The 14,730-nt window shown below is 40.1% G+C and overlaps 1 protein-coding gene across 3 annotated transcripts in view; it reads left to right on the top strand.

Moving 5' to 3' along the window:
- The first annotated feature begins 1,852 nt into the window (after positions 1-1,852).
- Positions 1,853-14,730, top strand: part of LOC140311331 (neural cell adhesion molecule 2-like) — a 281,107-nt gene continuing 268,229 nt past the window's right edge. For all 3 annotated transcript variants that reach the window (XM_072388877.1, XM_072388747.1, XM_072388807.1), the window contains exon 1: positions 1,853-2,031. In XM_072388877.1, the coding sequence (XP_072244978.1) occupies positions 1,980-2,031 (52 nt within the window). In that variant the 5' untranslated portion in view covers positions 1,853-1,979. The remainder of the gene's footprint in view (positions 2,032-14,730) is intronic.

The raw sequence follows: 14,730 nt of genomic DNA on the forward strand, positions 1-14,730 counted from the left end.
TATCTTTGAGTTTTAACCTCAACTGTTGGAATAATCAGTTTAACTTGTTTGCAGTAGTCTGTTGATCCATTTCCACTTTTTTTTTGGAAAGATTTAACATGAATTGTTCGGTGCATTTGTATGTTCTTACTTAAACTGTGTAAAGCTGCACAGAACAATCCCAATTTCATGTCAGCGTATATGTTCGATACATAGGTCCATAGCCTCAAAATATTGCAGTTTGACAAAATCATCCAAAACAATTGTGCCTTTGTTGTTAAGAAAATGTGGTAAGACACCAAAGGACAGGCTCAGAGCATTTTGATACTGTACAATTTGCTAATGGATAGGTGAATGGGTGGCTGAATTATTTCATACAGCTAACTACAAAGCTATGTCCAATAAGTAAGGTTCTTAAGAATCTTTAAAATTGTTTTCTGTCATTATTTACTTAAATTTAGAAAGGAAGCAAAACACTTGACATTTGATCCCAAACTAGAATGGCAGGTCTCCCTATTTGGTGCACCTCATTCTTCATTTCTTTGGTTTCTGGCTATTCTTAGGTCGGATGTAGTTGCATGGAATCATAAGGAATATAAAAGTTCTCCAGGGGCTAAAAGCCAGCTCAATTTTTCTCAGCCTCTTGCCCTCTGACCCAGCATCATGTTGGTTGAGCCTAATCTGACAGGATGCTAATAGATGGTCTAATTAACATAATGTCCAGTCATTAGTAGTGGTTAACCTTTGACTCAAACTGACAGGGATAATAGGAGAATCAGAAAAAAAAAGCCCACAGATGCACACGCACTGTGTAGTCATGTACATTTTATTTCCATATTTATCTTGTTCTTGCATGGATATAAGCAGTTTTATAAATTTCATTTATATCATTTGACACACATGCACACAAAGATATTTAGTTACTGATGAAACACTGCGCCTCAATGACGCAGTCCTTCAGCTATGCCATCAGTTTAAGTTACTTTTACGTTTTTAGAGCATTTGAACATTGTGCATGGACTTCATCGACCTGGAGTCATTCAGTGCCAACTCACTGAACCCTCCCAGCTCATGGCATTTGTTGTTTTAGAATAATTTATGTAGAAGCTTCTCAGTTCATAGGACTAACCCTAAACCATAAAGCTCTAATCCAAATGTTTTTTGGGTTTTTTCATTAATGAATTATGGAAGTTTTGGCCTTAAAGCTAAATTTCATTATTGTGGCTTTTTTTTTTTCAAAGCCTCTCCAATCACTTATTTTTCACTTGATTGGCTTAAGACCTTAAGGATAATTTCCAATTTAACTGGTTTGAAGTAATTAAATTATGGAATAGATAAAACTTAATTTTCAGAAATAATGGCTCCACTTGATTTCACCCTCTTACAACCAAATATTGTTGGAAGAGAGGTTAAGGATAAGGTCTGCTGTGTTTTTGAATGATTTATGCAAGAAAACATTTTTCCCGTTTGCCCGAAAATGGATAAATATATGCTATAGCTGCTAAATGGGATTATAGGAGGTGGATTACAGGGGTCTACAGCTGGAAAGACGACCAAATGTTAGAGAGGGCCACCAGAAATCCTAGCTGCACACCTGCTGATAAGGATTTGTAGTTTTAGGGATTAAAAATATTTTCTCCTTCTGATCTTCCCCATCCAGCTTTCCTGCAAATGTAAAAAACAAACAAAAAACCCCAATAGAATCATCATGCAAAACACGTTAGGCTTGATTTCCCCCTCTCTTGTCTGTTTACCACCAGCAGCTTCCAGCAGTGAGTTTGGAGAGGAGGGATGCTAGAGGGGGGGGGGGGGTCCTCAGCGCCGACCAAGGACGAGCTTCTAGCGGGAGCGCGCGCATAGGAAGGAAGGGAAGGGAAGGAGCTGAGGCTGATCAGTCGCCAGCGGAGCCCAGGACGGCGGATGAACGGAGCAGAGTGTCGCCCTCGTCGTTTTTTACAGCAACTGAAAGCATCGTCCGGAAGCCCGAAACCTGCCCGAAAATGATGCTCAAACTGGTCCACCTCCTCGGAGTGCTAGTCTGCAGCAGTCAAGGTAAGGGATACGAGCGTGAGCGTGGGAAGCTCGCAAGCTTGGTGACTTTGTGGACAAGTTATGTGCCATCTTGATCTGCGGCAGGCAGAGAGAAGTGAAGCAGAGAGAGGTGGATTGTTTAAGTGGACGTTGTTTGGTAGTTGGAGCACGTCTTGCAGGGGCCAGAATGCTTTCTCACTGAAAAGGGGGATTATGATGGGCTCCTTTTTTAAGGGTTGAGCTACACACTCTGTGATCCACGGACAAAAAACTGCTCTCCTCATTATTTTACAATGCCTTGTGTTTAGTTTCTTTAATGTTTTAGATTAGCGTTTTGATGCTGCGTTGTTTGGGTATATTGATTTGTAAAGAGCTGGTCGATCTGGTTTGAACATTTCCCAACTTAAACTGACACAACAAATGATATAAGCCCGTATATTAAGAGAAGACACTGAGGTGTATTTGTTTAGGTCACCTGCTTTTTATTTTTTTTCCTCTCACTCTCTCCAGTCCACTCTGTCTTGCAGTACTATAAATTGAAGATAGCGCTAAAACATCTTCCCTCTGTGTCCGTATCCTCAGCGCCGAGTAATAACGATAATGCAAGATTTTGTGATGCGGCTTCTGAGTCGGAGACGTCTGTGAAAGTTTGGACATGGGAGCTATATTTGCGATGACAGAGTGGCACTTTACCGTTAACTAGCGCCTGTGTGCGCTGTGGTGCGCGCACCCGTGTGTGTCACATTGAAAGCGCTGATACAGCTGCTGCATTTTGGCTCCTATGTGCTTTCTTAACTATGTCCTGGTCAGTGATGCACATCGCTGCAGCCCTCCGTGCACTGCGAAAAAAGATTCCTCTTCTCAAGCTTTAGACGCACAAGATACACATTTCTTAAAGAGCAAAATATTTCCTCCCACTGTGAGCTTCTGTGTCTGATTGAATATAATAAAGCAAAGCGGGCTGTAATCCAGAAGAGTCTTGCAACGACTGACTTATCTTATCTCCTTGGTGTGAATTTCCCACTTTGTTTGAGAAAACAACTGAAGATTCAATAGCAGACAGAGAGAGATGTTGATTGTTTTTGCAGTGTGCCCACACTAGCTTCCTGGCGCACAACGGCAGGTGGGGATAGAGCGCTGCAAAGTAGCGCCAAGAGTGAAGCCATAAGCCACCGGTTGTTAAAGCATGTTGCATACTGCTATTGCTCCGCTGAGGTACTTCAGGGTCTCAAAGTGGGGGCTAGGGAGGGGTTTAATAGTATAGAAATGAACTGATTTGAATGTTTAATCGTTCTGTCAGTACAGATGTATACCAAGATACATGTAAGATTAGAGCTAATAACCAGTACGATATGTTTTTGCATATTGTTTTGGTGGCACGAAAACATCTTAAAACATACTGTGTAAGATGCCTTGTAACATACATCAACATTTTCAACATTTTAAAGTGACTGTAGTCTATTGGCAGCTGGTTTAATCAGTAGACAGTTTGAAACTGTTGTCATGATGAAGAGGAAGCTGAAGGGGATGCAGTCAGAGCAGCACCACTTCTGTGAATTGTACTTTGATTTATTATCATATTCTACCAAGTCACACAAAGACATACTTCTGCTGATAAGTCATAGCTGGAATATTCATTGCTTTGTTACTTATCCTGTATTGCAGTGGTATTACATCACTTCGCCAACCAATTTCCATTTTTATCATCCTTTTTATGATAGCAAAGTCCACGCAAATTGACCTACTAGACAATGCCTACAGCTTGCTGGAATATGGACAATAAGCGTACTTTGCAGTTAAGGAGGGATGTAGTGGAATCTCAGGAGGATGCTCAGTGTCTTTTATCTATGCGGGGCCTTGGAACAGACACTAATCCATCAGTGAACAGTAAGAGGTTTTATTTGCTTGCAGCAATTAATGTCGACAGGAGTCGGGTATACAGTAGCAGGTGCCCGGGCTCCTACGACACTAAGTCTGCAGATATCCTTCTTTTCAGCCCCACCGCCTCCTGAAGGAAAACATTTGCTTTTGAACTCCCAGCTCACTGTCTTCCTTGCTCTTGAGTATGCATCCTTGAAGGTTTATGTATTTGGCTGTAACACATGCTTAGTACAATGAATTATATGCTTGCTTGGGCTCACCCGGGACTCGCCAATGCGATGTTAAGTGGCGTAATTAAGATATTTCACTGTATCTCTGGGGGGAAATGTCAGTGGCTCAGGGTTTAAAAGATTTATGCCCCTGTGCTTAAGTGTCTCTCATTGCACCCTGAGCCCAGGCTTAGGCATGTTTTCAGGTTTGCTTACATACACTTCTGGTTTATGTGCATGCTCACACAAGTGAGCATAAATGCAAAGGCACACACACACTTCGCAGAATATGCACATTATGCTCAGTGTCAAACTACACAAAGGAATCATCATGTGCTTACCATTAGTCATGCCAGAAAAATCACACATCTAGTCTTGCAGTAGCTGTTTGTTTTTCTATGAAAAGTTTCTTGATATGCTGATAATTTGATCCTGGAACACTACTCCGTACAGTTCTTAAGCTCATGCACCAATCACAAATTCCTATTAAAGACATGCTAAGCTCATCACTAAAGAAATGGCCTGTGTCTTTTAACTGTAAGGTGAAATTGACTGCATTATTTGATTAATAAGCTCGGGAGGAGAGCCCACACATACAGAGCCTGTATATATATGAAAATGGAATCGCTCCCTTGAGGCGGCTGCGTATGAGACATCAATTTAATGAACGACCAGAGTCAGCAGGGCTCTGAATTGTACAAAGGGCAATCTCGGTGTTATGGATATACTATTTATTTCCCTGCAAGCTTTTGATTCCTTGTGTGTGCCCTTTAGATCTCGAACTGCCGAGTTCAGGCCTCAGCTTTGAATTTGTTCATTACATATTTGACAGGAGTAGAATGTTGTATTCTAAACACCTGGATTCCTGAGAAAATCACCACCGAGCATCTGTGCTGCGGGGTTGTCAGCTTGCTGAGAATGAAATGAGACGGAAAAGAAATTAGTTGTCGTTTTTAGATATGACACAGTCACTGTTTCTTACTTCTTTTTTTCTAGTCTGTTTCCAGACCTAAACACTGAACTGTAAAATTATTAAAGAGCCGTTTTTGTTTGCCTAAATGCCTGGTTTCAGGAGTTCCAAGAAACTCACACCTCTCTTTAGTAACCTTGTAATCTACACAAAACCACATACAGCTCGCCAAACAGAGCTGCGGGCCACCAGCCAAGAGCCTCTGTTTCAAGTGAATGTTACTGTTCTTAAAAGAAGTAAATCAAAAGAGCTATAAAACAATCATAAACACATCCACAACAATCAGAGAGAGGCTCAAAAATAACCACACAATGATGTACAAAGACCAAAGAGACTCAGTGATTTGCCAATCAGGACCTTGGGCCACAACAGAGCTATTTTTAAACTGCTGATCTTAGGTTAGATAAGAAAATGGGACACAATCAAAGGACATCCCGATGTTACAGGGAGCTGGGGTAGGTTAGATTTTTATTGCTGTGGTTAAGGCCCTTACACACTAAGCTGACAATCAGCTGGAGCATCTCTCTTGTCCATTTGGTATGTATTGCGCTGTCAGACTTTTTCTACCTTAAATTTTACAGCTAAAAGCCGTTCCAGATAAAATTCTCTCTTGTCAGTGGGAGATAATTCTGATTGGCTGTTCAGTGTAGTTGGAGAATCCATGATTACTACCACTAAGTATGATTTCCCATTATTTCAATGCTCCATTTTCTTATTTTCTTCCACAACTAAAAGGCAAAGTGCTCCAATGCCACTACAGCAACAAAGATCTTAACAAAGCCATGTCCAAACTACATATAAACTTTTATGGTGAGTGAGCAACAAAAAATGTTAGCGTAAACAGACAACGCTTTGTTTATACATAGTTTTTAAAAATCTATGCAGTTTTGTGGTTTCCCTTGTAGAATACTATAAGTATACGGTTCCCTTTTGCGTCAGAGAATTATGCCCTCTTGTGCAAGTGTAGATGGTTAGTCTTTGTGGTGTGTTCAAGAGCTATTTCTTTACCCCAGTGCTTGTAAAATGAGGAGAGCCAGCACTGAGCCTTTTCATCGCCGCTGGTTCTTCACGTCAGTTTGGTGTGGAAGTACCCTCAGAGTTGCTTGGGTGAGACAGTACAGCTGATACAGTCTAGGATTAACCATTTTAAGCAATCAGCACTCACTTTTTCAGTATTCTTGAGTATTCTAACCTTCTTAATGATGAATGTAGAATTGTTGTTTGCACTGCTCAAACATTTAGCAGAACAGTTATGCTATTACCGCAGTATGGGTTGATAAGTTGTTTTTTCTTCTGTTTTTCTGCTAGTTCAAGCCCTTTCAAATACACACAAACAGGTGCTACAGCTGTTACATCACCAAAGTCTGTGAGATGTGAATAGGCATTAGGTTTGAGATTGGGACTCCAAGTGACAACAATTACCAAGAGACACAAAGTAACTACAATCAATTGTCCAAAATCTGTGCCAACAGGCTCACAATCCCTCCAGGTACTTTTATGTTGCTTTGTGCTCAAGCTGAACTTAGCTCACAGCTTAGTTAATGCAATTTGCATCAGTGATTGAGAAGCAAGTATGGTAAATATGTTGATGCTTATGTGCTTGTAATTACTTAAGCATGAGCAGAAGTGCTGAGAGAAAAGATGACAATCCAGTGAAGAGCTCCAGTCGGTGAACACTGGGCATAGTTTGAAAACACAAAGTAATTTGTGATGCCTGGTGCAATAACAGCAGCGCTTTCAACAATGCTTTCTACCGCCCTCATTCTATCTTCACTTGAACTGCCCATTTTTATCATTGAAGTGACTAATGTGCTCTTCAGGGAGTCGCTCCCAACTAGAAGCCAAGAAAACACAGATACACGAAGCAGTTGGAGTCCTTGTGCGGGAGGAGTTTGGCATTTCTCATTAAATTCTCCATTCTCAATCCCAGAAAGGGAAAATTGGAGCAATGGGAAGATTTATATGGAGAGAGGAAGAGATTATGTTTAAAAATTCATTCAATTCAAGTGAATCTGATTGCATCTAGTTAAATTGCATTGCCAGAAATTGAATCAAACTCTATGTAGTCACACTGTGCCAAAATTAATAAAATGTAATTGAATCCTGTCTTGATGGAATCAAATTAAGCCAGACTGATGTGATTGGAGAAGGCAGCAGCTGCATGTTGCCATGTGCTCCTTCTGGTCCTGCTTACTGTTTTGCATTAGCTCACTTCTAGCCAAGCAGGAGACCCTTTGGCTCTTGCTTATGTCTGTCCTGCCAGTCTGAATGCCATTCTAACTAGCAGGCTAATAGGCAGAGCCAGGATGCCAGTGTGACAACAGAATCAGTGGGCACGTTGGCTCACTGACAGATGGATGAAGGAAAGTGGTTCCATGATCGTCTTCCTCTCCTGTTGCTTACTTTCTTTAGTAGCTCAGGCATCCTCATTCACATACTTTACAGCACTTCCTCTCAGGGGACACGGCTCTGTTGGTCTGGGGCTTGATTTTGGGTTTGGGCACTGGCAGGCATGATTAAATGGAAAAACAGAGGGATCAGGAAAAAAAATGGCAGAGGAGCTTCAGAACCACTCCAGCTTGTACTGTATGTTTGGAGTGACCCACTTACACCATATTTATAACCACGCTAAAGCCTTTGGGTTTGCTTCAGAGTGGGCTGACATGAATCATATGTGAAATTTAATTGAATGATCCTAACATAACATAAAGCTCCATAAACAAAATCAAATGAAAGCAGACTGTCTGGTTTGGTCTGGTTGGCAGGAAAGACACTCTAATATTGTGTGGTGACATCATCTATGTGAATGTTGGTTTGGATTATGATGTTTTCAGATAACTTTCAGATTTAGGGAACCAGACATTCTGCATTTCAAAGTTTCCATTTCTAATCTCTATTTTGAAAGTTGGTATTGATGAACGCGTTAAGGGAAAGGGTTGTGGAGGACTCAAAGATGTATTGAGTCCACACTGCGTCTCTCTGTTTTTTCTATTGGAAAAAGAGCTTGAAAAAAGTAACCCGCTAACAGGCAAGTGTGTTTTTCAATTGATTATGTTGAGTCAGACTGATTACTACCATATCAACACTTTTTCATGTGAAAAGCTTGGAGGGATATTGAAGGGATAATACAGGATATAGCACAAGAAGTACAGTGTTCCATTTATAGCACATCAAGAAATGGGGCATGACACACCTTGATTGACTCCATTATTGACTGTTTTTAATCTATCCAAAATATCACCATGCAAGTGGGAAGCAACATCCAAGGGTGAGGCTTATTTTTTTTACAGAATAACAAATGTTTAGATATCTAAAAATGATAAGGGTTAATGTGGTTTTTCAAATATAGAGAGGGATTAAGTGATCAAATATCCAGAAAGCAGCAGTTAAAAAGCATATTTATTTTCACACGCTAAATGCCCCTAATTAACAAGATGAAAAAATAAAAGTAACCAAACTAAACATATTTCTGCTAATACCCATGTTTAACATTATGCCTAATGTAGCAAGTTATTTAGAATTGAGGATTTTTTTATGCTAAGTTTAAGTGTGAGTGAGGGCGAACAGTTTATGCATCACATTTTCTTGCATACTTTATCAGTATCTCTCAGCAGTGCTACCTTTAAATAATCCAAAATGTTCTGCAATGCAGAGTTTTTATCATTTTTCCTGTGTTTATGTGTGTTGCTTCTGCAAAAATATGTATGATCCTTTTAAGAATTAAATCTCAATCCTCTGACAGTAAGAGGCGAAAACTTCCGCAAAATAGTACTTTTATGGTGTGGGATGCAGAGTTAAATGGAACAGACACTGATATGATGCTGCACAGCAGATTCACATGGAAATAATAAAGCCTCTTTATGAGTTACTATCATGAGGATATTTTCATGGAAGAGTGCTGGAATAAGAGACTGTAGCAGGTGGAGTGGAGGACGGAGGCCAACACAGTAGTGAGAGATAAATTTGGGTTTCAGAAGGCAATGAGATGGACACAGACGGATGGCAGGAAGGGGCGGCTGGATGACAGATTAACAGACAGCTGAATGTGCTTACATTGAGAGACGCAACCATAATGAAGAAAAGCCATCCACTGGCAGCTAAAGAACAATATTTTTCTAATTATCCCTGCTGGATGTGGGCCTTTCGTCAATTGAGCTTTAGTTAGGCTGCAGGACGTGGTCCATCATAGTAAATGAGAAAAGCTAAAAGTAACGATGCTGTGGAGCAGACACTAATGAGAGAGTGGCTCAAGCTCATGGACACACCTATCAATGTGATAAGACAACCCAGGTAGTGGCTTTTATTACTTCACACAATCTTGTGTGTGCTGTGAGCTTGATTAAAACCCCCATATATGGAAAGCCAAATTTGTCTGGAGAAAAAAGCCTGGATTCTGAAACTTAGTACTGTATGTCCTTGTTTTTAGAATAGATAGAATTATAGATATATATAATTGATAATAGATACTTATAGAGAGTGATCAAGTCCATGTTAACATACTGAATCTGTAGCAGTGGAATAAAACATTCAACCTTTGTTCAGGACACCTGGCTTCAACTCTGTCCCGGGCTAGTACACTGCACTTTCTCTTTTTCTCACTCTAAGTAAGTTCAGGCCCCAATGTCTTGTCTGGAGTTGGGCACATAAACAAAGTGTGTTACTTTGAAAGTCATGCTTGATGTCAAAGAAAATCCATGTCCATTTATATGAATGAAGAACATTATGTCTTATGACTGTTTCATGATTTACCTAACTAAGCTATTTTTCCAGGGAAAGCTTTTGAGAGCAATATAAATTTTTGTTAAAAAAACACGGGTACAGCTCGATATTGTCATGGAGTTTCAAGTTTTTCAAGTTCTTCTTATCATGCTTCAGTTTAGATTAAACGTTTACTTTTAATTCTTGAAATCACAAGGTCCCCTTGGATATTGCTGTCATGGAATATATATATATATAGTTACCTGAGTGTTTCTGAGCCAGGTTGCCATCATTTGCTGTGCTGTCTTTTCTTTTGCTGGCCTTGTGATCTGAGTTTTCCTTTGGGCTTACAGTATTAAATTGTCTGCTGCTCTATTGTGCTGTGTTGTATCTATCATATTTCCTTGTATCCATTCATCCGTCCATCAGTTATATTCAGACAGCGGGACCTTGGTTTGTCATTCTGGCTGGTTAATTAAGCCAAATTGTGATTGATGGACTCCCAGGTGAATAGTGTGAGGTCCCCATTGCTGACCCAACCATGGAGATCATCCCAGCACCCTGCTTACACACTTCATAAGACCTGATGGCCTTTCAAGCAGTGGCTTGGATAGACCCTTAAGGCCATAGCCTGTGGTAAGCTCCTTCCCCACTGGAGCTTCACAGCATGGATAGGACACCCGCTTGTCCATATTCTTGCAGGATTAGTTTTTTGTTGGAATTGATGCAGAGACCATCTCAGAGAAGTGATTGTTCTTCTCTGATTTTTTTTTTTTGCTGTGGCCTAATATCCTTGTTTATGGGAGGCAATGCTTGATGAGGAATAGATGAGAAAAAGGGAGCGATAGATGAGGGTGAGACGGAAGAAGAAGGTGGAGGGACACTTGAAATGTGGTTGTGGTGCAGTAGAATAGGAAGGCCAAACAGTCTGTGCTCGTCTGATTGCCTCTCCATGCCACACAATCTTCAAACAGAATCTCCTAATGAAATGTGGGCCAGTGTATGTTTGTATTTATCTGTTTTTATTTGACTTGCTTTTATTCCACTTTTTTCTCCCTTTCTTTCTTTTTTCATGTGCTCACTCTGTTTTGTGGGCCTCCCACATAAGTCTCATCATGAGCGTCTGTAGGGGGAAGATATTCTTTTTTCCCTCTATGGGAAGCTTTTCAAGCCACATCCATGCTTAATGTTGCTTCCTTGGAAAGCTAATGATGTCTTTGTTGTTTTGTGGCTCAATGTAGTTATTAACACCTATGGATTTTATGTTAGATGAGGCTCCTCCAAACAACAGCGGTCAGGAATTTTCAAGTTTTGCTGTTTCAGTGTTGCTCTATGAAGCATGTTATTATCTCTCTAAGTTATAATGATTGTCTTGCAAGGACTCATAAGGCACAGCAGGCAAACTGTAGGCGTGTTTTTAATTACTCTGTATATCTGCACAGCATCTCATTGTTCCTCGTTGGCCAACTCCCAATGTGGACACTTTAGGATGATCTTCCCACCCACTTTCCTCCATGGGAAGACACAAAGAATTACCCAGCAATTAAGGAAGTTGTCATATTTGCACTTTGATTAGATAGCGTGTTAACCAATGTGCTGGTCACCAGGTGAATTAAGTTTTCTCATAGTGTCAGATCTAGTCCTTCTTGGCTTTAAAATTAGTCCATCCCACATGTAGGATTCAACAGAGTGCAGTTTTGGACAGATTTCAGAGTCCGACCCACTAAACCTCATCCTTTCTTCTGTCTTTGTTCTATTCAGTGGTTGCACATAGGATTTGATATAGGTATCCTTATAGTCTTACGTCTTCAATGAGGGAATTCATCAAACTAGTTGTGCATCTGTTCTTTTTTGTTGATTTGGCCACATACTTGTTGTTTGTGTGCTGTTAATGGTAGATTTGGATAAATAGTGATGCAGAAAGAAGCAGTTGAGGGAGATTTTTCTGGAGAGCAGCCAGTATTGGCCATCTTTTCATGTGAATGTGTGTGCTTCAGGGCGTGAGTCTTAAGAGAGCCTTGTGATGTTGATCTTGGCACATTCCTTTGTTGCCAGGTTTTGTTGAAAGAGCCTGTTTGTACCCTGTATCATAGTGACTAACACAGGTATAACAGTTAAGGAAAGTAAATGAGTTACCTTATCAAAACCCATGGGACAAGTTTTATTACAGTTACAAACTTTAGGATTTTGGATCCCAGTAGGGAAGATATTTGTTCATCCAGTTTGGCAACCATTCCCAGCAGGTTGCTTATCAAAGAATTCTACTACTCCTATCTTATTAGCTTTAAATGTCTGTGATTGCAGCGATACTTCAACAAGGCTTTCAGGATTTTGCAACAGAACTAGATTAGATTTCTCTAAGTACACTATGTTGGAGGAGCAGGGTGAATTCCAGCTAGCTTAAGCCTATATACTGCTCCGAGAGCCCAGATTACTTTTATTTCACACTGCTTTTCATCCATCCGGTAATGTCTGCAGAAAGCGACCAAAGAAATGATGGATCGTCTCGGCACTTGAGGCGAAAGCCAGAGCCGCGGATGTGGAGAAACATTGCAGAGCGGCCACTCAGTCAATAAGCACCAAGAAGCTTTGCTGGAAGCTGCAAGGGGAATGCAGCAGTGGCTGTGGCAGCTCTCTCCCCAAGGAGGCGGCCTGAGCCACAAATTAATAGAGCGCTCCCACATGATCGTAGAGTTCCATTTGGAACCGTCACGCTACATAAAGCCCCACAGAAATGAGGAGTTCAGAGAGGTCCCTTTCCACTTCCCCAAGAGTCCCCACATAACCTGTATGATTGTAACACTCTGCCCACTGCTTCCGCACCTTTGCGCCTCCTGTAAAAGTCAAAGCCTTGCTCGTGCTCATCCTGGTTCAATTACCACAATGCAACTGTCTCCTCTCTTCTCTTTGAAATTGTGTCCTACATATGAAGTTGTGCTTTTGTTTTTCATGCTTGGTTGTTAACACAATAGTTATCCAAGCATCCCTGAAGAACTAATATGCACTCTGTAATGTAACACAGTAGGGAAAGGCTTAAATGATCGTGATTGAACATTAATAGTGTGGTGAAATTGTTTTTCATTCCACAGTCCTGATTTATTGCTTTATGAATTTCAAGGCCAACATTTCGGCTTTTTTTTTCCTCATTTACTCATTTGACAAGTCTGTGAAATTCTTAGTGACAAACAGCAAGCGGTGCACCCGAGGCCTGCTTTACTTTATCGTTATCTTTGCAATGCCCGAGATTAGACACAGCTACCGATTCCCTCACAACAGCATGCCTGGGAGCGAGGATTAACACAATGACAAATCACTCAAACTCTCTGGACACAAAACATACAGCACTGATTCATACTTAGTCACAAAGTCCACTCAATAAAAATTACAAAATATAGCAGAAATATAAAGACTTTTGTTTCAGTTAAATAAATTCAAAATATCAAATTATGTGTACTTCGTCATGACTGACAGGGTTCAGGTTCTGCAGTGGCCGTGTGACAGATGTGTAATCATGAAAATAACTTTAGAGCTGGAAGCTGACATAAAAAGCTTCAATAGCAGTACTAGTATGTAATTTGTACAAGTGCATAGACTTGATAATGTTGTATTGTCAACAACGTTCTCTATTAGTGAATTGAATGTTATTTATATATGTAATAACTGACATTAGTTTTGCGAGCAGGGGATCGCTGTGGTTGGTAGTGTTTGTTTGATGGTAGGTTGGTTCACCACTTTTCTCTCATAATATTTCAGAACCCATTGAATTTGTTCCAAAGTAAACCAACATGATTACCATGTTAACATGCAAGCTCGCCTAATTTTCTTAAAGCACAGAAGTGCAACCTCATAGTCGCTTGCATGGCTGTATAGTTTGACTTTGTTGTGACCGCAAGCAAATTAGATTTCTTTCTCATATCACATGTTCATCATAGACTGTCCACATTGTAATTTATAAGTGGTCCTATCAGATTTGTACATCCAGATGTCCAGACATTTACAACCTTATTTGTATGCGTTGCAATACAGTAATACAAAGTAGGCACTGACAGTCCAATGATACTGTAGGTTCCCTACTGATCCCTACAAGTCCCTTGCTCCAAAGTGCTGTCTAGCAGTTCCTTTTACTGTCTGTTCATGACAATGTGAGGGATGCAAAAAGACGGATTGAGATAGGATTAGATCTGAGAATCATCTTGAGAAATTTGTATAGGATTGACAAGAATTAGTATCTTTTCTTTCTTTTCTTTCTTTTTTTTAATAAAAGTTCAAACTTCCCAAAATCAGTGATGATCCTGGATATACCAAAAGAGTAACTGATGGGTGATTTTTGTGTCTATAGTTTTTGAAATCTGAATGAGGTAGCCTAATGCATCGGCACAGAAGGATGCTTTTTTTATTTTTTATTTATAATGCTCCACAAAAAAAAAAAAAAACACATTGTAATTAAAATCTCAGTTAGCTGAAAAATATATCTGCCTTTAGTTCAATCTTACCGTCTGCTTCAGCCCACTTGTCAGTGAAAATATCAAACTAAACAAAACAAAACTGTCCTTGAACTTAGATGATTGTATCGCCAAAAGCATGTCTTAACATAGCAGGAATACCTCTGCGCTCTTTTAACTCTTATTGTTTTTATTTGTATTATCAATCATAACATAACTGCAGGGTAACAAAAGAATGTAACAGTTAGCATCTAATCCATCGCCTTTGTTGTCAAGGACATGGATTCATAATTTATTTATGTAAAAATTCATCCAAACAAATACCGAATTGTGCAAAGGCTTTTGGCGCAGGGGAATGGCCAGAATGTCACTCAGGTCAGGTTTGAGTAAGAAAATGATGAGTCCTTTGGAAGAATTTTGTTCCATCCCTCCTGTAGAGTTCTGCTGCCACAAAGCTGGTCTGCTGGTCCAGCACCTTGCTAAGACACTTTTTGTTCCTTTAATTTGTCACCTGTCTCTG

Source organism: Leuresthes tenuis, unplaced genomic scaffold (assembly GCF_036924035.1).
Source record: "Leuresthes tenuis unplaced genomic scaffold, fLeuTen1.0.hap1 SCAF_1, whole genome shotgun sequence".
Classification (NCBI taxonomy): Eukaryota; Metazoa; Chordata; class Actinopteri; order Atheriniformes; family Atherinopsidae; genus Leuresthes; species Leuresthes tenuis.